The sequence below is a fragment of the Oxyura jamaicensis genome, chromosome 2, assembly GCF_011077185.1.
Source record: "Oxyura jamaicensis isolate SHBP4307 breed ruddy duck chromosome 2, BPBGC_Ojam_1.0, whole genome shotgun sequence".
NCBI lineage: Eukaryota > Metazoa > Chordata > Aves > Anseriformes > Anatidae > Oxyura > Oxyura jamaicensis.
Genome location: NC_048894.1, coordinates 20,341,402 through 20,368,462, shown reverse-complemented (window position 1 = coordinate 20,368,462; position 27,061 = coordinate 20,341,402). Strand labels below are relative to the sequence as shown.

Here is a 27,061-nt window from a genome sequence, read left to right as displayed (position 1 = left end):
GCATCTGTATACCGAAAATGTTCATCAAACATTGCATAAGTATTTCATAAATCCCCATCCCATGAGTATGGAATTGTGTTGTTGACCATGAGCACTTCATTCACAGGAGACTTTTCACACTGTAAATCATCCCAAAACATCAGCTCCAAAACTCTATTTAGTGTAACAGATGTTTTGATGATTAACACAGTGATATAAAAACATTCATAAGAGCGCCCATTTTATATGACAACAAGGCAATACAGGTATATTCAGCTGCAGTTATTGCACTTCATGAAGCAGTTGTTCCAGGTTTTTGATTTTGCATGTATCTCAGTGTATTGGGCTTACATGGCAGGGTTTTCAAAGCAGTGGGGGGATGCAGGGATGGCCTCTGTGAGCAGAGCCCAGCAGCTGCCCCATGTCAGATCAGAGCCAGCTATAGTCAACTCCAAAAAGTATCCAATGCTGGTCAGAGACAAACCAGTGAGCCAGGATGGTTGGACCTCAGTGAGAACAGATTGAAGGAGGGGAAAAAGAAAAAACAACCAGAGAAGAAGAAACTGCCTTGAGAGAGGAGAGTAAGAACCAGCCCTGCAGACCCAAAGGTCAGTGCAGAAGGAGGGCAGGAGGTGCTCCAGGCATGCAGAAGTTCCCCTGCAGCCTGTGGAGAGGCCACTGGTGGAGCAGGTTGTCCCCCTGCAGCCCATGGGTCCCACATGGAGCAGATCTCCATACTGCAGCCCATGGAGGAGCCCCTGGTGGAGCAGGTCGATGTGGCCTGGAGGAGGCTGCAGCGCGTGGAGAACCCCCGCAGGAGCAGGCCCCAGGCCTGAGCTGCAGCCCGTGGAGAGGAGCCCATGCAGGAGCCATGTGGGAGCAGTTCTTAAGACCTGCAGCCTGTGGCAGCCCCTGCATCCTGTGGGAGGGACCCCACATGGAGCAGGGGCAGAGAGTGACCATGAAGGAGTGGCAGAAATTGTGTTAGTGACTGACTGCAGGCCCCATTCCCCATTTCCCCTGTGCCATTCAAGGGAAGGAGTTAGGAGACGGTGGGGGAGGGAGGGGGGAAGGTTGTTGGGGGGGGGATGTGTTTTTAGTTTTCTTTTAAATTCTTGCTACTCTAGTATTTTAGTAATAGACAATAAATTACATTAATGTCCTTGAGTCTGTTTTGCCTGCAATGGTAATTGGTGAGCAATCTCCCTCTCCTTATCTCAGCCCTTGAGTGCTTTTTCGTTGTATTTTCTCCCCTAATTCCTTTGAAGAAGGCAAGTGAGTGAGCAGTGTGGTGGAGTTTAGCCAGCCATCAGTGTGAAACCACCACACTCAGCTACCCAATTTATCTTTGATGTGTAAGGATGCTGGTAGGGAAGCATTTCTTGGTCCTTAAGTTATTACTCACCAAACACAGTTGCATGAGTAATTTTCACAAAGGATTTTAGGACCCAATTGTAAGCTCATAATTAAAATGTCTTTTTATGAAATACAAGTAGATTTTATATGAACTTTTAAAAACCTTTTAATTTTGATAATTTGCCATATACAACATAAAAATAAATGTAAAAAAAATATATAGTGCAATGTAAAAATAAATACATGTACTAAGCTTGCTACTTAAAAAAATCATGATTCCTTTAGCTATAATGGAACTTCAGCAATTTGCTGCTGTTCTCCTGCAGATCTAAATCCAAACTCAGTGTTCAGAAGAGCAGAGGTTATTTTCTCTGAAATTGTTTTTGATTAGTCTGCTTTTCATCTGTGTGCTAATGCTAAAAGTATTCCTGAGTATCTCCAGTCCTGGTTTTCAGTGATCATGCAGGTTGGATTCAGAAAGCTAAGCTTTTATCCTGTGTTCCTTAGAACATGCCACTGTCAGTAGATTTATCTCCAAATCCTTAAACAGCTTCAAATAGATACTTTTTTTTTTTTTTTTTTTTTTTTTTTAAGTAACCTGTACAATATCTCTCCCACTCCTGAATGTGGTCTGAAAATTAGAGCCACACATCGCTAAAGAGATGAGTGGTGGATTGGGAACATCTTTTCCACACTTGCCGAAAGGTGAGGGAAATATTTTTCTGGCATGCCAGTGTTAGGCAATTTCTGAATCGTATGATTTTAAGTTACTGAAATGGCCTATGAGCCACAGATGGATAGCATAATTAGTACTGAAAATATATATATATATTTATATATTGTTATATTGTTTGCATGACTGTCATATATATCTACATATCTACAGACTGGATATAGTACTCAAGTATATGTTGAAGTTTAAAATTAGCTTCTAAGGCTGAGCATGGTGAGTGCAACTCAGGACAGTGATATTTATTAGGAGTCTTTCATTAGTGCCAGCTCATTTTTCCCTGCAAACCACATTGGAGTGTTAACATTTTAGTTCAAATCTTCCCAGCAGCAAGGAAACGGAATGAATATTGCCGTTGTTAAGAATGAAACATGTCAACAGCAGATACTGCAACAATGAGCCTAATATAAATGACTACATAGATAGCAGCTTTAAATGCAAGTACTTAGTTTTGCATTAACGATATGTTGCTTACAATTTCTTTTCAGATTGGAATTAGTTAATGATTTTCTAGATTTTTATATTTCCAATTAGTCAGTTTTAACTGTTAGATAAATACTAATTAATGTTTTATAAATTTTAATTTCTTTAAAGCAGACAATTTATAATTAAGAAATAATATTGCCTACTTTATGTAAAGAAACTAGATTCAACTCAGACATACAGTTTTTGCAGATCACACCAACTGTAATAATTTATAGACTGTTATCCAGAGCAATTTTCATAGTGAATCTGAAACCAAGTAGACAAGAACTAACTGATACGTAATGTGACATAGTAAACAAGATGATATTCTTGTGGCCTTCCAGATATGTTCCCATCTTATTTACGATCCAAAATGATTTTGCTGATTTCAGGATATTGCTTTGGATGTTTATGAATGTACTGAAAACATGAAACAGAGTTAACACGACCCTTGGTAACCTTACCCCTAATGTAACTTTCACTGTAAAGACATCTTCACTGCTCTTGGTGAATACTGCACGCTAAAATAATTGGTGTGCAAGTCAGGAAGAATTTGTCTCTGTGCATTATTTTCTAACAACAATATGGAATCATGACAGAAAAAAAAATAATAATCCCCCATTTAATAAAACACTCAAGCATTTGCTTAACTACTGAATTGAGTAAGGGGTCATTTACATGCATGTGCACTTTTTATGATTGAGATCATAAAGCTAAACTGCTCAGTGCTACAAAAGCCTGAAGATAGTTTAACACACAGGACCAGATTCGTAACAACACATTCAAGCATTATTGATTTAAGAATAGATTTAAAATTTTATTGCAGAACAAACTCAGGTAAAAACCTACTAGCAAACATATAACTAATATGACAGTTATAGGAAAACAAAGTGTGTTAAAAATACTCACAAATGTTCTATAAATACAATTTTTCCTGCAGTAAGTGACCATAGGAAAGTATGTATTAACAGTATATTTGTATTGTATGTATTGTATGTATTAACAGTATAGTTGCAATTTATTAAGAAATTGTGTGGTGTTAATTTGTGCTGTAACAGAACAAGCACAGGCAAATTAAAACTGAACTATGCAGAAGTGTATCCCTTAGTGGAACTGACTGAAGCTTAAGTCATTTTCACTTCTTAAATACTTCCTAGGTACTATGACAAAAAGGGTCAGAGGTAACAAATTAAAAATATAGTTATCTAATATCATAATTCCATTTTTTTTTCCAGAGAAAATACAAACTAAGATTATAAAATAATTCATTTTTTGAAAAGATTTGCTAAAACATAGGACCAACAGTTAAACAAACAAACAAACAAATGAACAAAAATCATTTAAAAATAAATTCAGTGTGTTATTAAAATTTCTATAATTAACTATCTAGAGACAACTTTCATATTCCTTTTGAAGTAGCATAAGTGAAAAATGAAAGTAATTTTTTGAGTAACACATTTATAGAACACATCATGAATGTAATCTTTTTCATCCCTTTTAAAAGTACATGCCTTTAGGGGATTTATGACTTAATTCTGAATTCAAACAAGCAAAAAAAAATAATCAGTATGTTATTACTTTTACTGTGTCAAAATCCATTATTGTTGTTTTATGTGCATATTATGACCAATGTATGACATACATATTTTCTGGCAGCATGAATTTATACTATCAGTATAAAATGATATCAGGAATATTGTATGAAGCTATTCATTTGTGATTATCTGACTCAACATGAAGATAAGGGATTGCTAAGCTTGTAAGGGTCAATGTTAGACAGCAGAGTTTGAGCTCTTCTTCCTTGTAATTGTTTTGCTAGAGACAAGATGGTAAACTAATATTATGTATTCACTTTATCTGAATATATTAGCAATTCATCTTTGGCCAAAATACTATTGATATTCATGATACAGTTATTTTATAAACAGAGGATGTTTCAGCAAAGTTCTCCCACTGTAAAACTGCATCCTGGTAGCACAGAATGTACAGAATCCTATGCCGATTGGATTAAAAGTAGCAAAATAATGCAAAAATCTATGTATTCCCTTACAGTGTGTCCTATCTTCATGCAGCTGTAGCAATTGACTTCTGAGGTTAGAGGGCAATGCTTGCACCTTCTCAAAAGACAAGCTAAGACCCACCCATGAACTTTTGCATTTGATCTGCTCTTTAGCATCCTACTATCTTTTTCAAAGGTGGTGAAATAAATTTGTCTTTCCCTTGTTGCTTACGATTATGATATTAATAGTTTCTTTACTCATCTGTCACAAATTCACCTAGAAAAAGATTAAATGCATACGATGAAATTCTAGAGTTTATTTATTTTTTTTTTTTTTTTATTTTTTTTCCACATCAAAAAAACAGAACAAAACTACAACAAAGTCAAATTTCTCCCCTGGGAGACACTGGTAGTGTGAAGAACATAAGGTCAGCATAAGCAGCTTCTTAGAATTCAGCTTTCACAAATAGTTCTGATGTTTCTGCCGGTAACATTCAGTTGCAGTGATTTTTGTAGGAAGAAAGGGGAGCTTAAATGTCTTCAATTAATTTGTGTAAATGATTCCAGAAAGTTTTGTTGTTGTTATTGTTGTTTATTTGTTTGTTCATTTTTTTCTGGTATTTTTTCCAGCAAGCAAAAATTGAACACTTCTGCCTTTGTCAGTTGTCTGAATAAGTTATTTTTTTTAATTTAAAAATAATTTTGTCTTGTTTTCAGTTGTGCTCTGGAAAATGTTACCTAGTCATTTATTTGATTTAATTCTCTATCAAGTCAAGCAAAGCTATAGAATCCAAATGATAATAAATTATTAGTAAAAAATCTTTGTTTCTTACTTTGCTGATGGTTCAGACCTTACTGTGGATAACAGCTTTGTATGAAATAAATTCCTTGTTGATCATACATGGTTTTTGAATATTTTTTTATCCATTCAGTATACAAATAGAGGAAGAACTTGAGGGGTTTCAAGAATATTTTTAATCTTTTCCTGCTACCAGTAAGTTTCCCTAATACTTTGGTATTAACCTTTCTATACAAATTTGGCAGAAGAAATAATGCAATCACAAGAAATGCTGGATTTGAGCTTTAGAAGCCAAATACTGCAACAGCAGCAATGTAGTTAGTACAACATGACAAAGTATGTGTTTTAATAGTGTTCTGCTTAGGAGCTGTGCGTTTATACAAGTTACTTCACTTTTTTTAAAGACTTTATATTCAAAATCAGCTGCCTTCCCAGCAGTGCCTATACACTTCTCAGAGGCAGTATAGGTGATTATTGAAAGAAGATAACCAATAAGTATTCCTTTCTGGGCTTTGTTTTTTTTCACTGTAGGACCAGCTGAACCACGGCCTCCAGCTTGCAGCAGTGACCAGTTCACGTGTGCATATGTGCAGCAGTGTTTGTCCCTGGATGCAAAATGTAATGGTGTTCAAGATTGTGTGGATGGAAGTGATGAAATGAACTGTCCCACAAGGACCCCTTCCACTGTATCTCCGAACTCCTGCAAACAAATGGAGTTCCTTTGTCCTTCCAAAGGCTGCATCCCAGCCCTCCTGATATGCGATGGTGTGCCTGATTGCCCCCTTAACGAAGATGAAGTTGGCTGCTGTAAGTTACTTTCATTGCTACAGTTATAGCCATGCTACCATGCTAACTTTCTTTCCTAAAACAGTGACATGAAAAAGAGCAACATAATGTAGTGTAGAATTTGTTATTCTCTAGTCAAGAAAAAGCATTGTTTATATTGCCTATAATGTGTTACCTGGAGAGACGCTCTACATCTGCAAACAATTTTGTTTGTGCTTTCTTATTCCCTGGCTATCGACTTTGACAAATGCTTGAAAATGTTTGCATTGTATTTTTGTTAATAATTGAAAGCGCTTCCACTATTTTCCATAGATGAGTGAGTTGCATTTTCATTGCCTCGTCTTTTTACAACATGACAGAGAGATTTCTGCAATTCAGTACCATTCATGTAACTCCTGTTCTTTCAAGGATTTCAAAAGCAAGTCTGTTCATCTAGTAGCAGCAACCTGTGCCCTGACCAAGGAGAATGGCCCACAATAAAACACAAGAATAACAGGCTTTCTACTGTAACTATAAAGAGACACCATGAAGTTTCAGATAGACACAAAAGAGAGCATCTGCCCATTTCAAAATATTTCATTTTTGGCAGATGAACTGAAGCCAAATTGAATAATTCAGTTGGAAGAGACCTTCAAAGATGATCTGGTTCAGCTACGTGACCTCTTCAGGGCTAACTGAAAGTTAAAGTACATTATTGAGGGCATTGTCTAAATGTCTTGAACACCAATAAATATGGGGCATCAACCACCTCTATAGGAAGCCTGTATCAATGCTTGACCAGATGTTTCTTTACAGGAAAGCCAAAATAATTAGCTACATCATTTTTTTATAGATAGGAGAGCATTCTTTTCTAATCTTTTAATTCTGCAAGTTGTTTTTTTTTTTTTTTTTTTTTTAACTTTTTATTTTTCACCTGATTGGAATTAAAACAATTAGTAAAATATCAGTTTCCAGTAGGCTAGAAATAACAGTTCTTTAATCATTTGGATCAAAACTACTGATTATACATGTAAGACAGTACACAAGCAATTTATTTTAAAAATGCCTCTATATACATAGCATGGACTTTGCAGCTTATCTGTATACATAGTTTTGGTGGTGAAAAATAAGATTTTTTAAGAGACCTTAAAGTCTGTGTGCCCCAAAAACATGTGGAAATTCTACTTGCCCTAAAGATCAAGTACACATCTCCGTTCAATTCTGTTTCCTCCTTAGCCCCTCCCCTCATCGAGACCTCTCTGCTGTAACCCATTACATGTACATCCCAATGCCAGACCACAGTAGCTAATGTGTACTTCCAAACAACTGAGATATCATTTAATTGCCTTTGACTTCTAAGCAACGCCCAGAGAATGAGGGGAAATGAACTCCTGGTCTATTCAAAGAACAAAAATTCTCTGTAGTTATTATAAACCTTGGATGTGAGGTGGGAACTCTGTTACATCTGTAATCACATTGCTACTCCAATATTCAGTTTTGATGACACAAACCTGTAAGTTTTGACCATATGAGATGGGAATACAAAAGCAGCAACTTATGTTTTTCTATGAAGATATTGGTTGCAGGGCAAAGTAAAAGTAAGTGGTTAGTGGTGGTTTGGAATGGAATCAGTGAAAAGCTGATTACTGTCATGCACTCAGTTCTCCCACCAAAATGTATACGCTATGAAAGCACAGCATTTCATCTCTAGCTGTCTACTTTTAACTTGTGAAATGCCATGTAAGTTTGTTGATGGGGAAAAGTGAGAGAGAGGAACAGGAAATAGACTAAACAGAATTTGTTAGATATTGAAATATTTGCATAATCTATAAAATCATTGAGTGCTGTGCTAGTAACTCCAGCCTATGTGTACTATAATAATAGACTGTGAGGTTCCTTCTTGGAGAGACCTGAAATTGATTTATTCTTTTTCTTAAGCAGTTATGAACACAGAGTAGGATTCCAGCAGCAGGCTGTGAGTTTTTTTTTTTCTTGGTGAAGATCATGTCTTCCAGATAATTTAAGAAAATTTAAATTCAGGAATTATTGACATCTTCCATTGTGCGTATGCCAGGTCTCTTCTGATTCCAGGAATTCATCAGAGAGATTTATCTTCTATGTCCTGCAAAAATTAAGTATAAAGTGCAAAAGTAGGCCAACACAAAGAAAAACAAACAAAAATGCTTTAGTCAGATCTCTACTACAACCACCATTTCTACCACAGGAATGCTTTTCTGCATGATTTAGAGATTTATGCAGGCAGAATTTCCTGTAGAGTTTACTCAGCAGTTAAGTTGTACAGTATTAATACCGTATTATACCTACTAACATGGTAGACTTCGTTACAAGCTGCTTTTAACAAAAAAATCTTGGAATTGTTTACCAGTTATAGATGTTCTACTTGGCCATCCCTCTTCTCACTGACAATTATGGTGAAGAGCACATTATCTCACCTATTTAATCTATTTTTTTTAAGTGGTATATTATAATGGTAAGAGTATAAAATAAATGTATTAACGTATGTATATTGTTTTCCACAGGATGCAATAACATCTAACCCAAGTGCTAATAGCAAGGAATAAACAATGATTTCTCAGTTCTCTAGTACTCCAAAGTGCTCTAAAACATATCTGTTGTAGTCCTGTTAAATTTTAATTACCTTGTAAATATTAAAAATTATATACCTTCAAGTGGTATATAATACACCAGCCAGAGGATAACTGTCACTGGACCTGGTGCTTACCAATGCAGAAGAGCTCATTAGAGAAGTTAAGATTGGAGGCAGTCTGGGCTGTAGTGACTGCTCCCTGGTTGAGTTTGTGATCTCAATGAATATGGGCCTGGTGAAGAACAAAGTCAGGACCCTGAACTTCTGAAGAGTGAACTTCAAGCTATTTAAAGACCTAGAAGATGAGATCCCCTGGAACACTGCTTTTAGGAACAAAGGAGCTGAACAGAGCTGGCAACTTTTTAAGGTTATTTTTCTTGGAGCACAAAACTCTCACAAAGCTCAGAAAAGTGAGCAGAAAACTGGGATGGTTGTGCAGGAACCTGCTGGGAAAACTCAGGCACAATAAGGAACTGCATAGGCAGCGGAAGCAGCGACAGGTGGCCTGGGAACAGTACAGGGATGCCGTCCAGATGTGCAGGGCTGGGATAAGGAAGCCAAGGCACAGATGGAACTGACCTTGGCAAGGAATGCAAAACATAACAAGAAGGGATTCTATAGGTACATTGGCCAGAAAAGAAAGGCCAAGGAGAATGTACCCCCTCTGATAGATCATAGAATCATAGAATCATAGAATATCCTGAGTTGGAAGGGACCCTTAAGGATCATCAAGTCCAACTCTTGACACCGCACAGGTCTACCCAAAAGTTCAGACCATGTGACTAAGTGCACAGTCCAATCTCTTCTTAAATTCAGACAGGCTCGGTGCAGTGACAACTTCCCTGGGGAGCCTGTTCCAGTGTGCAACCACCCTCTCTGTGAAGAACCCCCTCCTGATGTCAAGCCTAAATTTCCCCTGCCTCAGCTTAACCCCATTCCCGCGGGTCCTGTCACTGGTGTTAATGGAGAAAAGGTCTCCTGTCTCTCGACACCCCCTTACGAGGAAGTTGTAGACTGTGATGAGGTCTCCTCTCAGCCTCCTCTTCTCCAGGCTGAACAGGCCCAGTGACCTCAGCCGTTCTTCGTACGTCTTCCCCTCCAGGCCTTTCACCATCTTTGTTGCCCTCCTCTGGACACTCTCCAACAGTTTCATGTCCTTTTTATACTGTGGTGCCCAGAACTGCACACAGTACTCAAGGTGAGGCCGCACCAGCGCAGAGTAGAGCGGGACAATCACCTCCCTTGACCTACTAGCGATGCCGTGCTTGATGCACCCCAGGACACGGTTGGCCCTCCTGGCTGCCAGGGCACACTGCTGGCTCATATTCAACTTGCTGTCTACCACGACCCCCAGATCCCTCTCTTCTAGGCTGCTCTCCAGCGTCTCATCGCCCATGTACGTGCAGCCAGGGTTTCCCCGTCCCAGGTGCAGGACCCGGCACTTGCTCTTATTGAACTTCATGCGGTTGGTGATCGCCCAGCTCTCCAACCTATCCAGATCCCTCTGCAAGGCCTTTCCACCCTCATTCAAGTCCACAACTCCTCCAAGTTTGGTGTCATCAGCAAACTTGCTCAAAATACCTTCTATTCCTACATCCAGATCGTTTATAAAAATATTGAAAAGTACCGGCCCTAAAATGGAGCCTTGAGGGACCCCACTGGTGACCGCCCGCCAGCCTGACGCAGCCCCATTTACCATAACCCTTGATGAGAAGGGAGATGAGAAGGGAGATGAGAAGGGAGAACTGGTAACAGACATGGAGAAATCTGAGGTAATTAATAACTTATTTCCTCATATTTCACTGCCAGTCAGGCTTTCCATGTCTCTCATTTCCCTGAACCTGTGGTCATCTACAGGTCATCATGGCTGGGGGGAGCCAAGTCCCTCCCACTGTAAGCAAAGAGCAGGTTTGAGACCACCTGATTAAACTGAACAGGTACAAGTCAGGGCCCGATGACATGCATCCCAGGGTCCTGAGGGAACTGGCAAATTAAGCCTGACCAATCTGGTGGCCTTCTATGATGGAGTAACTTCATCAGTTGACAAGGAAAGACCAACTGATGTCACCTACATGGACTTCTGCTAGCCTTTGACACAGTCCCACATGACATCCTGATCTCCAAATAGGAGAGAGATTAATTCAAAATGTGAACAATTCAGTGGATAAGGAATTGGCTTGAAGCTGCACCTAGAGAGTGGTGGTCAATGGTTCTATATCCAGGTGGAGGCCAGTGATGAATGGGGTCCCTCAGGGGTCTGTCTTGGGATTGGTACTGTTTAATATCACTAACAATGACATAGACAATGTGATCGAGTGCATCCCCAGCAAGTTTGTGGATGACACCAAGTTGAGTGGTGCAGTTGATACAACAGAAGGAAGGGATGCCATCCAAAGGACCTGGACAAGCTTGAAAAGTGGGCCCATGTGAACCTAACGAGGTTCAACAAGTGCAGCTAAGGTTCACCTAAGTGCAAGGTGCTGTACCTGGGCTGGGGAAATCCCAGACAAAACCACAGACTGGGTGGAGAACTCATTGATAGCAGCCCTATAGAGAAAGACTTGGGGGTTCTGGTGGATGAAAAGCTTGACATGAGCCAGAAGTGCACACTTGCAGCTCAGAAGGCCATCTGCATCCCGGGTTGCATCAACAGAGGCATGGCCAGCATGTCAAGGGAGGTGATTGTCTCCCTCTACTCTGCCCTTGTGAGGGCTCACAGTACTCACTTGGAGTACTGTGTCCAGGCTCGTTCCTCCATAACAAGAAGAATGTGGATCTTTAGAGTGGGTCCTGAGGAGGGCTATGAAGATGATCAAAGGGCTGGAGCACCTCTCCTGTGAAAGAAAGGCTGAGAGCTGGGGCTGTTCAGCCTAAAGAACAGAAGGCTCCAGGGTGACCTTATTGCAGCTTTTCTGTACTTAGGTTTATAAAAACATGGAAGCAACTTTTTGCTCAGTCAGACAATGATAGGACAAGGGGGAATGGTTTTAAATTAAAAGTGGGGGAGATTTAAATTAGAGGTTAGGAGGGAATTCTTTACTCAGAGTGTGGTGAGGCTCTGGCACAGGCTGCCCAAAGAAGCTGTGGATGCCCATCCCTGGAAGTGTTCAAGACCAGTTTGGACAAGGCCCTGGGCAGCCTGGTCTAGTAGAAGTTGTCCCTGCCTATGGCAGGGGGTTTGGAACGAGATGATATTTAAGGTCTCTTCCAACCCAAACCATTTTATAAGTGGACTGTGGGGTTTTTATCCTTTTGAGAGTTTTAATTTAGACTGGAAAAATGATATATACATGAAAATATATTTTTACTTTAATATCTTCACTGTTATTAATGTCTTTAATATCTTTATCCCAAAAGCACTTGAAGGCCTTTCACAAAAGTAAAGAATAATTAGTAGGAGAAATTTGAGGCTACTTGCAACTGTTTTAACAGTATTCAATATTAATTTTAGTTTTAATGCAATGAGAGAAATAACATATTTAAAATGTGTTCTTAACATTACTTATTTCTGCACCAATAATTTAGTGTTATTGTCCATTTTCTCTTAAATGCTGGATCTGTATAAAGCATTGAACGGTCAGATCCATTGCTATGATGGTTACCTCCATAAGTGATATAAAAATCTCAGTGCAATAAACTTGTTCAGGCTAAAGGGATATATCAAGACCACCTTGATGATCAACAGTCATAAATGGACCAAAAATAATTAGTATTTTTTCTATCTGATCTTCAAGTATGAGTCCAGCAGCCAGCCCAGGACTAGGGGAATTTAAAAAGTGTCAAAAAGAATGACACTTGCTCTTCTTACCACAACCCTCAATGCAAGTAAAAGCTCAGGAACTGAGTCTCTGTATAAGTCATAATATATATGACGAAACATAAACAGTACTTTATATCCACATTTGTGGTGTCCTCAAAATGTGTGTGCAGGCATACAAGATCTAAAGCACATACAAAGAATTGTTCAGTTAACAAATATGCTTTATGTCAAATTTCCAACTTTGTTTCTGTTAAAGCTCTAGACTGAACGTGCAATTATATTTACAGACTGGGTATTTTTGTGCAAATGAACACTTACAAAACTAGTTCAAATACCATTGGGACATCATCCCCTAAATTGCAAAGATTGTCAAGGATTTGGGTCTGATTGCATACAAAGTAAATATGAAATTATTATTTGGTTAGGAAAGTGCAGCAGAGGGCATGGGACTGCCAGTTACATTCTGGAAAACTGACAAGATCCTGAGATAGATGGTAGGATATGCTACAAGTGTGGATCATGGAAAGCACCACATAAGTAGGGTGATGCTGTAATCTGTTTTTTTTTTGTTTGTTTGTTTGTTTTGTTTTTGTTTTGTTTTGTTTTGTTTTTCTGTCTGCCAAGACCTATTTGGCGGGACTGAGTGGTCAAGGGAACAGAGAGCAGACAAGAGTGAGGGAATAGTGAACAAAGAGCAGACAGAGCAAGGGAATAGTTACACAACAGAATCTAGATCACATACATAACAGAAAGAACAGGAAAAATATAATATCCATGAGTAAGTGACAAAGTGTGGACTCCACTTAGTAAGGGATGTATTTGCCAATGTAAAAGAGAGAGCTTTCATTTGGACCTGTGCTAGTAAAGGAAATAATAGTTGTTTGCTGTCACCAGCAGCAAATTCCCTCTTCTCTATTACAGCTTCTCCGGTTGTAGAACATTGTTGTATTGTTTAAAATCAGTCAGAACTTTTAAGTTCTTAAAAGATGAATGAAAATTGGAAACAAAATTTAATAGTCTTCTACAGATTTTTCTTTGACCTGGTACTTAGGGGCATGGTTTAGTGGGTGACATTGATAGAAGGGTGATATTTGGACCAGATGGTCTTGAATTGATTCTATGATTCTATGAAATGGTCAGTACACATAATTAAAAGGTTTGATCCCACAAACCCTTAATCAGATGAGCAATTTCATAATTCTGTAAGAATATCAAAACTGACAAGAATAGGAAGGATTTAACTCCATTGTTGCAGTCTAAAATTGAACTGCAGCATTTTAAGTGTAGCTTACTCATGTAGTGTATATAGGCCAGTGATTTAGATTATTTCTAAGGGTGGAACAGATATATCCTATAGCACAAGAGCCTGGCTGTTCAAGCTGGTTTGCTCATTGCTGTATACAGTGGCTCTTGAACCCAGAAGCAGGGAAGTAGTATGAAATTTAGATTTGGCACTAAGGTATTGTTAATATTTCTAGATTCTTTCTCTCTTTCTAACCAAAGTTAATGTGAATACATCTAACATTAATGGAGTCAGAGCTCCCTCTGATTTGTATTAGTTTTACGGTGAGAGATTTCAGCTCATATTGCCTAAACAAAAGCATTTAAAAATAATACTTTAAGGCAGTATAAGAGAATATTGTGTTAAATAAAATAACAAAACAATGATACACTCTACAGGACGATGCAGGACTATTGCGTATTTCCTGTAGCCCAGTTACTCAGTAATAAATCAGTACCTGGAGGCTTACAAGATTCCCATCAATATTTTCTCTTCATAGTTCTTCTGGACAAACTTAGAAAAGACAACTGAATGCCCAAGAATAATAAAGGTGTGCGAGTTCCAATTTTTTAATATAGCATTTTCCTGCTTCTTATGCATTAAATATATCTAAGTATTTGGTTTCTTGTGATAAGAGGAACCTATACTAAGTCATTTTTTTAGTTTGGGTTTTAAAATTAACTTCATAATTTTAAAAGTAGATTATGCCTGGGAGTTAACTATGTTGTGTGATAGTTTCTTATGGGTATTCGTTGGCATGTTGCATCTTATTCTGTCAATGTTTTAAGTAAATATGCCCCCCTCTCCTTCACAAATACAACATGGGAATAAACAGCATCTGTATTCTGTGTTTGTTTACCTATTTATCTACTCAATAATAAAGCTGCATGACTTTAAAGACAAAAGCTTTTAAAGGTTATGTGGACCCAAGTTTATAAATTATAGTACAAATAAAGTTTTCTGGTATCTTTTTTAACAATGAGAAAAGGAAATATAACTGACAATAACTGTCATGTTACTTTTCCTTCCAGCCCTTACAGATTGTTTCAATGGTTCTTTGTTATGCACGTCAACTAATCGATGCATAGCAGTCTCCCAGCGTTGTGATGGCATTGCAGACTGCATTGATTTCAGTCTTGATGAGTCCAGCTGTTCAGGTACTTACTTTTCCATAAAAATGTCATTAGCAACACAAAAATACTGTGGTTTATTAATGAAACCAGGGCAACCCACAACCTAGACTGAATTCCCTTTGTTAACCAGTTTATATCAAGCATGAATTTGCCTGATGAATATGTCAAACAGAATAATAGTGAGAAAAAGATGGAAAATAACATACTTAGTTAACATGTGCACAAGGGGCTTTTCTTTAGCTATAAACACATTGTTTAAAAAAATAAAAAAAATAGAAAAGGTCTCTGTAATATGCTACTACTAATGCAGTCTTGATTTTAGCCATTTTCGTAACCCACCTAAGTAAGGTCAACATTTCTGAGTTATTGGAACAAAACTTGCCCAGAAGTTTATGTCTTTGCTGTATATGGGGGGGAGGTTCTTGAATATGAGACAAAACATCATGTTTTAACAGCAGAATTTAACACTTTTATAATGCAGAGAGAATATGTACTTGTTAAATATGATTGATAAGGAATATTGTCAGTGAAAAAGAATGTATTCAGAAATTAGCTCAATGTAGGCATTGAGCTAATTTTAAATACAGAACATAAACTCATAGACTTGCATGACAGTAAATTACAAACCTTCCACTGTTGGTTTTTTTGTTTGTTTGTTTGTTTGTTTTCAGACAGCATCTTTTAAGTAATAGGCTTTCCAACATTTCTTAAAACTGCAGGCATCCACAATGAATAGAACTATACTTATTTGTCTCAGCAAATGATTTTATGTGGCATATACCCAAAAGTCAAAGAATTAGACTTAATTTAATGTATTACATTTGCTTTTATTATGCATAAATATCATATGAAAGCATAGAAGAATAAACACTGTTCTGGTGTGATTACACATTGTTGTAGTATTTGAGGGCAAAAAGTGAAAATACAACTTGAAAGTAATTAATTTAACGGAAAAAATATTTTACTAAAAAAAAAAAAAAAAGTGGATTCATTTTTTTCATTTTCGAGTTTTTCTCACTGTGGAAGAGTAAAGCTAAACTTCTGTACAAGTGCAGAGCACAGCACTGTATGGGCCACTGCAGGGAAAGTTAACATCCCAGACAGACCAAGTACAAAAGCTAAGCCTGACAACATGGAAATCCATGTGAAGGGATGTCAAAAGCTGAAAACAGTATATAACTGACATCTCCCTCTACTTAAACACTTTACTCTTTGCAGAAATGATATTGTGGGTTAACTTCAGCAGGCAGTTAAACCCCACACAGTAGCTCACTCATCCCTGCAGTGGGATATAGTTTGTAAGGCATAACTGAGAAAACTCATGAGATAAAATTCAGTAACTATAAATAAATAAAAGCAAGTGATACAAAAGCTTATCACCAGCTGACTGATGCTCAAACAATCCCAGAGCACTGTCAATGCCTGGAAAACAACACCCAGTTTTATTGCTGAATGTGACATCATAAGGTACGGAACATCTCCCTGGTCAATTTGTCAGCTGTCTTGGCTGTGTTCCCTCTCAGCTTCTTGTCTACCCCCAGCCTACTCACTGTGGGGGCACACTGACAAACAGAGTAAGACTTGATGTAAGCATTGTTCAGTAACAGTTAAAACATCAGTGTGTTATCAACACCATTTTGGTTGCAAATCAGAAACATAACACCATACAGGTATCTATGAAGAAAATTAACTATAGACCCCGTATAAAACATGGATTTTATGAGATTGTGATTCTATGTATGTTAAAATTCTGGGCATCATTAATTAGAAAGTTGGTGATAGCTGGTAAACAATAAGCATCTGTTCTTTTGTCACACTTGCATTTAAAGTAACTAATAGTGTTAATAAATATAAGTTCTATCTTTGTGGGGTCTTACATATATCCATATTTTTGTTTCAAAATGCAGTAAGTGACAAAAGATTCATTTCTGGAATCAGATGAAACTATGACTTGAGAAAAATTAGAAGCCTGTTCAAGTGAAGCACCAGGTTTTCTTTAAGCTCAAGAGGCATCCATTGATATTAATGTATTTATATTTGACAGTGTTATCACCAAATCAAAGACTAAAGTAAGAGTTTTCAGATGAGCTGAGCACCCAAAAAGGCAGGTATATTCTGCTATTTTGAAAATCAGACAATGATAAACATAATAACAGGGTTGGTGCTGGGGTGAGATGGGGAATTCCATCAAAGTTTTTACTTTTATGTTTGTAGTTTGTCCTGAAGAATACTGCAAAAATGGAGGAACCTGCATCATCAAAGATGACATTCCTTTATGCCAGTAAGTTTCATGGGGGATTGATCTGCAGTTCAGATGGGGGAAAGAACTGTTGAAAGAGTTTTTTTGTTTTGTTTTGTTTTGTTTTGTTTTGTTTTTTCCCTATGGACTAAAATGACACTCAATAGAAATGTATTTTTAAAAGTCTCCATGTCTAATATACTTTTATTTACAGTTGCTGAGTGAAACAGTATTTTGAGAAGAATATTCATTATCGAATAGAATTTTCTGTAACTTTCATCTATCTTTACATGGGACAGCCTGTTTGCCTGACACCTTTCTTTGTCTCATGCTTCACATCAACATTTAACAACATGTATTTCTATGAAAATTGATATATTATATACAGCAGGCATTGTGCCCCTCAGATGAGATTTATAACAGGCCATATTCTTGTCTTTGCCTGAACTTGTACTATATTTCTGTTATAATGTTATTTTTGAATATCTTTGTAGAGAGAAGGTATTTTTTATGTATTTATTTCCTTACTTATGCTAAAAAAAGGGTTAAATATATGCTTGTATTTTTCTGGAAATGTTCTATGTTGAAAAAAAAAATACAGTTCTGTTGTGGAATGTAAGAGTCATTAGAAAGTGTCTTGAGATATCTGACAGTTTTCATTTACACAATGTATCAGTCTGTTTCCCACTGGGAAATTACAGGAGACTTTTAAAGTGCAAGGAAAACAATGTTGTTCTTTATCACAGTTTTGTCCTTCATGTATTTTAGTGGATCTTGCCAAAGAGTTTGCCAAATTACTAAAAAAGTGACTGTCTTATCAGGGTATCAGTCTTAGTCATGACCAGACATTGAGGTTTGTCTCTGAGTCTCTAGGTAACTCACATTAATAAGCCTACTGACAAAATTTCAGTTGTTGAAGAACCTGTATCTTTTCATGAGAGATGTAGCCACTGCTGATTGACAAAGGGTTATAAATAACATACTCAGAAAATACAGGAAATTTCATACGTTGTAGAGACTTTCATATGTGAATACTTTGATTTAACTCCCAGAAAACATTGTTAATTATATACAGATTTCCAAAACAATGTCCAGTAGTATAGCACAGAGAACGGCCTCTGCCAGATGCTTAGAATTTCATCAGGATGGCTGTTTCAAAACTTCCTGGTACACAGAGAGAAAGAGGAATGAAAACGGGGGAGGTTGCAGATAACATGGAATGGATAACCAGAGGAAAAAGAGGGATTGGGAAACCTGTGGTGGTTTTACCCTACTGGGCAGTTGAACAACTGTGCTCTCAATCCCCCTTCCAAAAGTAATTGTGTGAGAAAATACAGTGAGAAAGAGTTCAAGGACTGAGATACGTACAGGGAGATCGCTCACCAATTACCATCACAGGCAAAACAAACACAACATAGATCAATGTAGTTTATTGCCTACTACTAACAGGCTAGAACAGGTTAAAATTAAAAGCAACCTAAAAACACCTTCCTCTTTCCCTCCACCCTCTTCTACCTCCTTCCCCCAAGTAGCACAGGGGAATGGGGAATGGGGGTTGCATTCACTCTGTAGTGCTTTGTCACTCTCTGCCCCTGCTCTACATGGGGTCCCTCCCACGGGATGCCATCCTTCCCCAGCTGATCCTGCGGGGGCTACACACAGGCAGCAGCTCTTCAAGAACTGCTCCAGATACAGGTCTATACCATGGGGTCCATCCCCCAGGAGCACACTGCTGCAGCACGGGTCCCCCACGGGTGGCAGCTCCCCCCAGACCCCCTGCTCCTGCGTGGGCTCCTCTCTGCAGCTCTGGCCCAGGGCCTGCTCCTGTGGGGGCTCTCCATGGGCCGCAGCCTCCTCCAGGCCACATCCACCTGCTACACCGGGGGCTCCTCCACGGGCTGCAGCGTGGAGATCTGCTCCGTGTGGGACCCATGGGCTGCAGGGGAACAACCTGCTCCACCAGGGGCCTCTCCACAGGCCACAGGGGAACTTCTGCATGCCTGGAGCACCTCCTGCCCTCCTTCTGCACTGCCCTTGGGGGCTGCAGGGCTGCTTCTCACTCCTCGCTCTCCTAGCTGCTGCTACGCAGCAGATTTTTCCCATTCTTAAATCTGCTCTCACAGAAGCACAACCAACATCGCTCACTGGCTCAACTGTAGCCAGAAGTGGTTCCTTTTTGGAGCCGGTTGAAACTAGTCCTCATCATGGGGCAGTCCTGCCAGCCGCTCTTACAGAGGCCACTCCTGAAGCCCACTTGTTTCCAAAACTTTGCCACGTAAACCAAATACTGTACCAATCAAAACTTTATAATGTTTTGAAGGAATTAAGCATATATATATAATAACAGGGGAGTTAGCCTTTTCTGAAATAAGCTTGCGTATGATATTTGAAACCCTCACATCACCGTTATGAAAAGAAAAAAAAAAAGAACAAAAATGTATCTTGAATACAGAAATGTAGAAGTACTCCAGTTTTTGTTTCCTAAGGGTGGGGGAGGGGGGTTGGGGGACCTATAAATTAAAGCAGAATTAGTTTGTGTTCAGGTCTTAGATTATATCTCCTGAAAATAAATAAATAAATAAAACAGGATAAGGCAGGAAGCCCATGGGACAGCAAGGAGAATCCTGCTGAAGAGAGCAGAGTGCAGATAATGCCCTGACTCAGAAGTGACAGAGACTTCCTAGATACCCAGTTGTAACTGTGGAGATAAAGTGACCCTAAGAGTCACTGAATTTCACTAAAATGAACAGGACTTACTCTTAGGTAACACAGAGAGCAAAATCTTGTGTTAGCATGTACTTCTATTTCTATTTTGCATACACAATGAATTCTGGTCTTCAGCGACTTGAGATACTTTTGTTCTCGTTCCTGTTAAATAAAACCTGGCTCTGGAAACAAAAAGTGCCTTTGGCCTTCTCTGAGGAACTTGGTTTAACAAAATAAAGTCTGGTCAGATTGCAAAGCTTTGGCTGATTCAAGGCTCCATCATGGTCCTATGAAAACCCAAATCCCTGTTGATTTTATCTTAATCTGAGGTACTTTGATCGAAAAAATACAGTCTCTGGAAAGCATTTTTATTGGTGACAAGGTTTTTTTTTTTCTTCTTCTTCTTTTTTTCTTTTTTTTTTCTTTTTTCTTTTTCCTGTGCTTTTAATGCAATGTGGTTGAAGTAGTTAGATGTATACATTCCTCCAAATATCTCGATATGTCAGCAGGGAAACAGAACAGTTTGCAGTATCTGGTTAAGCAAAATAAAGAAACCATTTAAAAAGATTGAGAGTTGATAGTAGATTATATATATGCATATATGAGATTTTGTACATTTACTACTTCTTCTCAAGTGCTTTTAGTGCTGTATAATTTTATATGAATTCTCCATTGTTGCCTAGATATATAACATGAATACTAAGGACTTGATATATAACATGAATACCTGACTTCAGGAGCTTGTAACTAAGAGGGTTCAGTAGAAGGTAGAAGGTGAGCTCCAAAATCCTATTATGAAGAGCTGTCAGTAGACCAGGTGGAAAAGGTAACTGTGGATAAAACTCTAGAAAAGTTTCAGTATTTATTGGACTGGGTAACAGGGCTGGTATGTAGGTTTGTCATAATTTCTGATGTTACTGAAAATAGCTTTTCTTAGCTGGTGCATAATGCATGTTGTAAACTCAGTGCGAATCCACACTGTTTAAGAAAGTTATGGTGGTGGATGTCCTCAGTGAGAGTCTGTGGCAAAACACAGAGCAATGGTGCTTTGCAGGTGATTATTAGCTTACTACTCGAATGAACCCAGCTTGATGGCTGTGCTGTCTTCTCTAACAGTTAGGTTTGAGAGCCATATGCGTTCATTTCTCCTATATGGTCAGAAGAGTATTTGGAGTACATATAAAACACGTTTATCTTGTCCTTACTGCTTCTTGGGTATGCTCTTTGAACTCCAGACTAGATGGAACTCAAACACTATGGTCACTCTTACTTCACAAAATGTGGCTCCTGTTTGTCCTGAGTTCCTGTTTGTAGTAGATGTGTAGTCAAGTAGCTAGTGGGCTAGTGCTGGCAATCATATGCTGTGGCTGCACATGCAAATAATCATAATTTGAGTGATAATGCTAGATTTTTTGTACATACAAAGGTCTTATTTCTAAAATTTTCATTTGGCTTTTTACATATACCTTCACTATTTTTATTTTTGATTTTTTAAGTAAGACCACAGAGCTCTGGAAATATAGGAAAGCAATCTGGGAAATGTGTCTTTGTAACCCACTGAAACGGAAGGGTGAGGCTTCAAAGACTGTATTAATGCTGGGAAAACAAACAAAAAACAAACAACAACAACAACAACAAAACTGCCGCCACCACCAAAATGAACCACACTGAGAATAGAATAAAAATGTTTCTTCCCAGACCTATAATGCAATATTTTAACTCTCATGCCAACTAGACAAAATTAATGAGATATATTCACATATAAAACATACTAAGACTTACATATAAATACACTCATTGTAGTGCTTGCTTTTCCTTTTATTTTATACAAACACTTTCTATGTAATATACCAAAATTCAGAGCAGTTGCACTGTAAGTGCACTACACAAAAGAGTATAAAGAGAGTGCTTTTATTAATGCCTGGCCTGTAAGAAAGCTCTATCCTTTAGCAGAAAATGTAATTACATTCACTGCCCTGTAATTAAACAATCATGTTATAAATTATAAATACATCTTCATTAAATAGTTTTGAATATGTACCATCTAGCTAAAGGAGCTGTAGAGACTAGAATTTTGAGGAGACTTTATACATAGATAATTATTTAATGTTATCTTTGTAGTTGTGTATCTAAATGCTGATATGGCACAAAATACTGAAATTAAATTATTTTTTTTGTTTGCTTTGATTGATAATAGTGAAAGAATTGCCTTTCCTTTTTACTTTTTAGAAAAAAAAAATATTTTTCAGGGTTATAATTGATTCAGATTTTGCTTATTCTGCTTAGAAAAGCTATAGTCTATTCGATCCCCTATTTTTTACTTCTCTCCTCCTCCTTTTTAAATGAGCCCTTTATTCTAGTCACAATTGGTCTGTTTTAATGGATAAATAAAATATTTTATCCCCAGTGGCACAATAACAGTATTCTACAAAAATGAAAACATTACTTTTTAGTAGTTGAGACATTTTCTCAGAATCTAATTTTGTCTTCAAAGTGCTAATTTCTGCTGTGCAAAATACATTTTTGACAAGAAACCCTACAAGATGGCATGCAACTTTAAATAATGTCATAGTAGACTTGTTCAATGCATTTTCCAGACACGTAGCATGTGTGCCAAACGATGGAAATTTCACATCCTGTCTGGGCAATGTCTTCCAGTGAGGAATGACTGCATTTTTCTAGATGTTTGCCCTTGGATCTGCTCTTACATGTGCTGTGGATTTTTGAGAAAGGATGCTAATAGTTGTTTTTAAAAACTAAAAGTAGGGGGATTGTTTAAATATCACAAAGTATACCATGATAAAGTATTCCCAACTAAGAAAATAAAATGTTTAGAAGCATCTAGCCTGTCATCTGGTGATAATATAAAGCCCGGAGAGTGACAAGACAGACACATCCAATTCATTATTAAAATGAGTTTACAATGGGAGAAGATGACAATTTCCATTTCAGCTGTTTGTCCTGCTGATCTCAGAGACTCCCACGTCAGTTGCAGGCAGGATTGCTGGTGTAACAGCTGTCAAATCACTGCGGGTTACAACCTGCTGAAGCACAGCAAACTGCCACTGAGTTCACACTTTTTGTAAGAATTTTCTTTTAGATTTGCTGAACAAATGTGATATAGGTAAATTGATGAAGCTATATAGAGCCTATATATCTACCAAAGAAAGTGTTAGTCATGCAAAAGTACTTTTAGAAAGGAATGGAACAAGAGTGTAGCTGTGAATGAAAATGAAAACTATCCCAAGAAGTCAAAAAGATAAGACATTGAAAAGGGATGTTATGCTAAGATTTGACTTCTGGGGAATGAAGACAAAGGAATATTTTTATATGCTTTTAGACATATGTAAACACCTATACAAGCATACATAGCTGACTTAGAAAAGCATGTTCATAACCTTCCATTATCCAATACCCAAAAGCCATCTGAAAAGTGATGTTGATGCAGATAAAATAACAAATTCAGTTTGCCTGAATTGTGTTAATTTGAGAATGAAAGGACAAAATCTCTATTATCCATAATAAACAAGACACAGCTTATTGTGAAAGAAAATATACAGTATATTGATGCTTATGTAAAACTCTTTCCTAAAATTTCTATTTCCTGTATTATTTTCTGTTTATTCTTTATTTTTTCTTATTCAGAAAAGTTTCATGATATCAGGATGTTTATTTCTGATTAAGTAATCCTATTGCTCCTTGATTTTCATGTTTCTGACTTCATAGTCTTTCCCAATACAGACAATCATTATGTCATTAAGAATATATATGAGACAACAGAACACTAAGCATCAGAGGAAATTGAACTCTTCAGGAATGTTTCCCATTTAATAAAAAAGCAGTAGAGTTATGTAAACAGCAGAAGTATATGCAACCTAAACTGAACCATCTCCCAGTAAAATTTCTTGCATGGCTGCTGATATATATAGTGAGAGAGAATAGTGATTTTTTTTTTTTTTTTTCACCAAGTGTTTCAATTTGAAAATAAATTTGTCATGTTTAAAACTTCAGTGTTTGCTTTTAGCAGACATATGAAATGATCGGTTGAGTTCAGCTAGAGATTTGTGACTTGTTGTACATTCTTCAGAGTGCAACTCTCCCCACTGCAACTCTCAAAATCAAAGTGAGACCTATATTTAGAGTCCGATCAAAATAACTTAGGTTTTAATATGAAGATACTGTAATCTTATTCATAAGAGTCAAATAGACATAATTTAGCAGATACAGGGAAAATTACTTAGGCATATAAGAATGCTTATGGGAAAAAAATCTCTTCAGTTGGATTTCACCTCCCTGTTTCCTCTACTAAGAAATCTTAGTATCAGAAGTGCTTGAGATGCTAAAAACATTCAGCCTCTCTGATAAATATCCTATATTTCTATTTTGATTTTCTATTCTCTCTTTAAAAACAAAGTCCAAGTGAAATAAGGAAGATTTTATTATTTTAAATGAAGAAAAATGTCTTAAGAGCACCTTTACCTCTGAATGACTTATACACCAAGATTGTAAACATCATTGCACTTAAAATTCAGGAGACAGTTTTGTCTACGACAGGGACAAGTTTAGGATCTGGGAAATGTATCTGTAGGACAGGATGCTTATTGAGTGATAATGAGAGAGGTTTTTACAGGGGAGGATGTTAATTAATGTTGGATATTGGATGCTTGCCAAAGTATGAGGGTTCCCCAAAGGGTTAGTCCTATGAACTCCAGATGCTGAAGAGTAAGATATAGATGAAAAGCTTAAAATCATAACATTTTTGAATCTGATTTACTCATAACAGAAAGGAATAGGTGTAAATTCACAGAAATACTTTTCAATAAAAACAAAACTTGACAACAGTTGAAGAATTACATACCAGTGAAGGAAATATAAATACAAGGTTTGCAAAGATTCCTGTGCTACAGCCTCCTCTTCTTCACATTCATGTAGCCTTTTTGAATTTAAAAACATCTCGGTATGTCCATTCTTAGACCCATAAATTATATATACATCATATATATATATAGACATCAAACAACTGTTAATACACTCTAGGTTCAGATATTCTTACTTACCTTTCAGATTAAGTCATTCTAGATTTAAATGAAGAATAGGAAACAGTACCTTGTCTGAATATAGTATTCTCATATCCTAAGATTACCTCTGCAAGTCTGCCTATCAAAACTTCATTGCTTAGGATCAGTTCATCACTAGAGATCTAGGTACCTGGATGCGACAGTTTGAGCATATCTAATACAATGCACAGTATTTTATAAAAGTTGTAAGGGACTTAGAGACTTTTGGAAAATCTATATAAAATCAAGCAAGTTATTAAGAGTTTTGAACTTTCACTGCATTGAGGAAGGTTTTGATGCATATAGGCCTGTGCTCATGGTGGGAGGAATGGTGAGGATGGTGGAGATCTGTATTTGATAATGTGTTATTACATAAATTGTGTAGGAAAGACAGATAAGTTCTATTATGTACTAACTGCATCCTGGTATGTGTTCTAACCACGCTAACCCACAAAACTCCCTGGTGTTACAATGTCCTCAAGCTATCTTGCAGGTTTACAATTTTCTCTCTTATTCAGCCAGAGTGAATTTAAGTCTCCAAGAATTATACCCTTTGTGCTGTTGCTAGGTGGCTAAGGGATTGCCTAAAAGCAGCAAATTCTACTAAATTAAGAACTTTTGAACTTTTCTTCCTAGCTTTTGTAGTGTTGACTGATCTGGAAAGCTCCATGCATTTTAATTTTAAACACATACTAGCATAGAGGATTTTTCTCAACGCTTGGAAGGATCTTTTCATGTTTGCTATTGCTCTAATCAGCTACCAGGCTGCATCTCTAAGAGGGTAGCAGTAACTATGTGCCATTCCCACACAGACTTTTTTATATTACTACAAGAAAAAAGTACGTATATATTAAAGAAAAAATAATTTTGCCCACTTCTAGTCTGCAAGTCATATTTTCAATGTACAGAAATATTTCTCTTTAAAAATGTAAATTGAAGTTGTGAACTTTGAAAAAAAAATATTTTAAATATGTAAAGGTAAGGTGGTCCATGCAAGAGTTTCAATATTGATCTCAGCAGTGTTACTCCAGAATAAACATCAGGAATAAATTACAGCAGACTGACGTTTTGATCAGTTGCTTTTAAATGGTGGAGGTGAGAAAAGTTTGTATTTAAGTGTACTATTTCTCTGTGGATGAGAAAATGAATTGGCCAGGACACATAATATTTTATTTTTGTCTTTGTTTACTTGGAATGTGTGTGCTTTTGCATCAACAGAATAGATAAGAAATAACACAGATAAATCATATGTCAGATTTCTGGAAAGTCATCAGATGGCTACCTAGTCACCCTCAAACAAATGATGTCTTAACTCACCTTCTGTCCAGCCACATGGAAGCCAGACTGGTGATTCTGTCTGTGGTCAGTGAGAAGGGACTGTCAAAGAGCCCAAATAGGTTCCTACATTTTTCTCTCTAGTTCTGCACATATTTAGAGTACCTTGAGGTTGTACAAATTCCTTGGATGTACTGCAGGTTCAACTATGTATGAACTATGAAACTATGTCCATTGCACATAATCTTTGTGAAGTGCCTGTTAGAAAAGAAAACAGTATTGGAGCCAGCTATAGGTGATAATGGCTTCTTTAATGTAAGTGCTAGGTGAGATTATACAGCAAGAATTGACTAAATTCTAACATAAATTATGATTAAGTTCTGGTTTGTTAATATATTAGGAAAATAATTTTATTTCTATGTAAGTTCCCTTGTTTCCATTTAGAACATTTCACTTTTGTACTTTCCTTGCTCTTCTTTATTAGCTATCGTATTTTCCACTGATGAAAATTCTGCTGTACTGCATTTGGTGGAAAAAGCAAATAAAAATAAGTACATAAATAAAAATTGCTTGGGATAGTAAAATGAAGCTAACAAAAAGATGACTAGCAACAACTAAATGGAACCTGTATTGCGCAGTCCTGGCATACCTGACTTTTCTGCTCTAGCCACTGAAAGTCCAGCTTTTCATGACTAGGAGCTAAACAAAACGATTTTTTAAGTGTTGCTAAATTGAACATGCTAACACATGTATTGCACAGAGCAGAATTATATTTTTAAATAGTTATTTCAACTCTGGTGATTGCATTTTCTGATTTTAGGTACTAATTTTACCAGGTATTAAAGTCTTCCTTCCTTCCTTCCTTCCTTCCTTCCTTCCTTCCTTCCTTCCTTCCTTCCTTCCTTCCT

At 37.3% G+C, this 27,061-nt stretch overlaps 1 protein-coding gene across 1 annotated transcript in view; it reads left to right on the top strand.

Moving 5' to 3' along the window:
- MALRD1 (MAM and LDL receptor class A domain containing 1) overlaps nucleotides 1–27,061 on the top strand; it is a 283,122-nt gene that overhangs the window by 213,931 nt on the left and 42,130 nt on the right. The window contains exons 34-36 of the mRNA XM_035319205.1: nucleotides 5,860–6,135; nucleotides 14,775–14,900; nucleotides 17,091–17,157. Coding sequence (XP_035175096.1) covers nucleotides 5,860–6,135; nucleotides 14,775–14,900; nucleotides 17,091–17,157 — 469 coding nt within the window. The remainder of the gene's footprint in view (nucleotides 1–5,859; nucleotides 6,136–14,774; nucleotides 14,901–17,090; nucleotides 17,158–27,061) is intronic.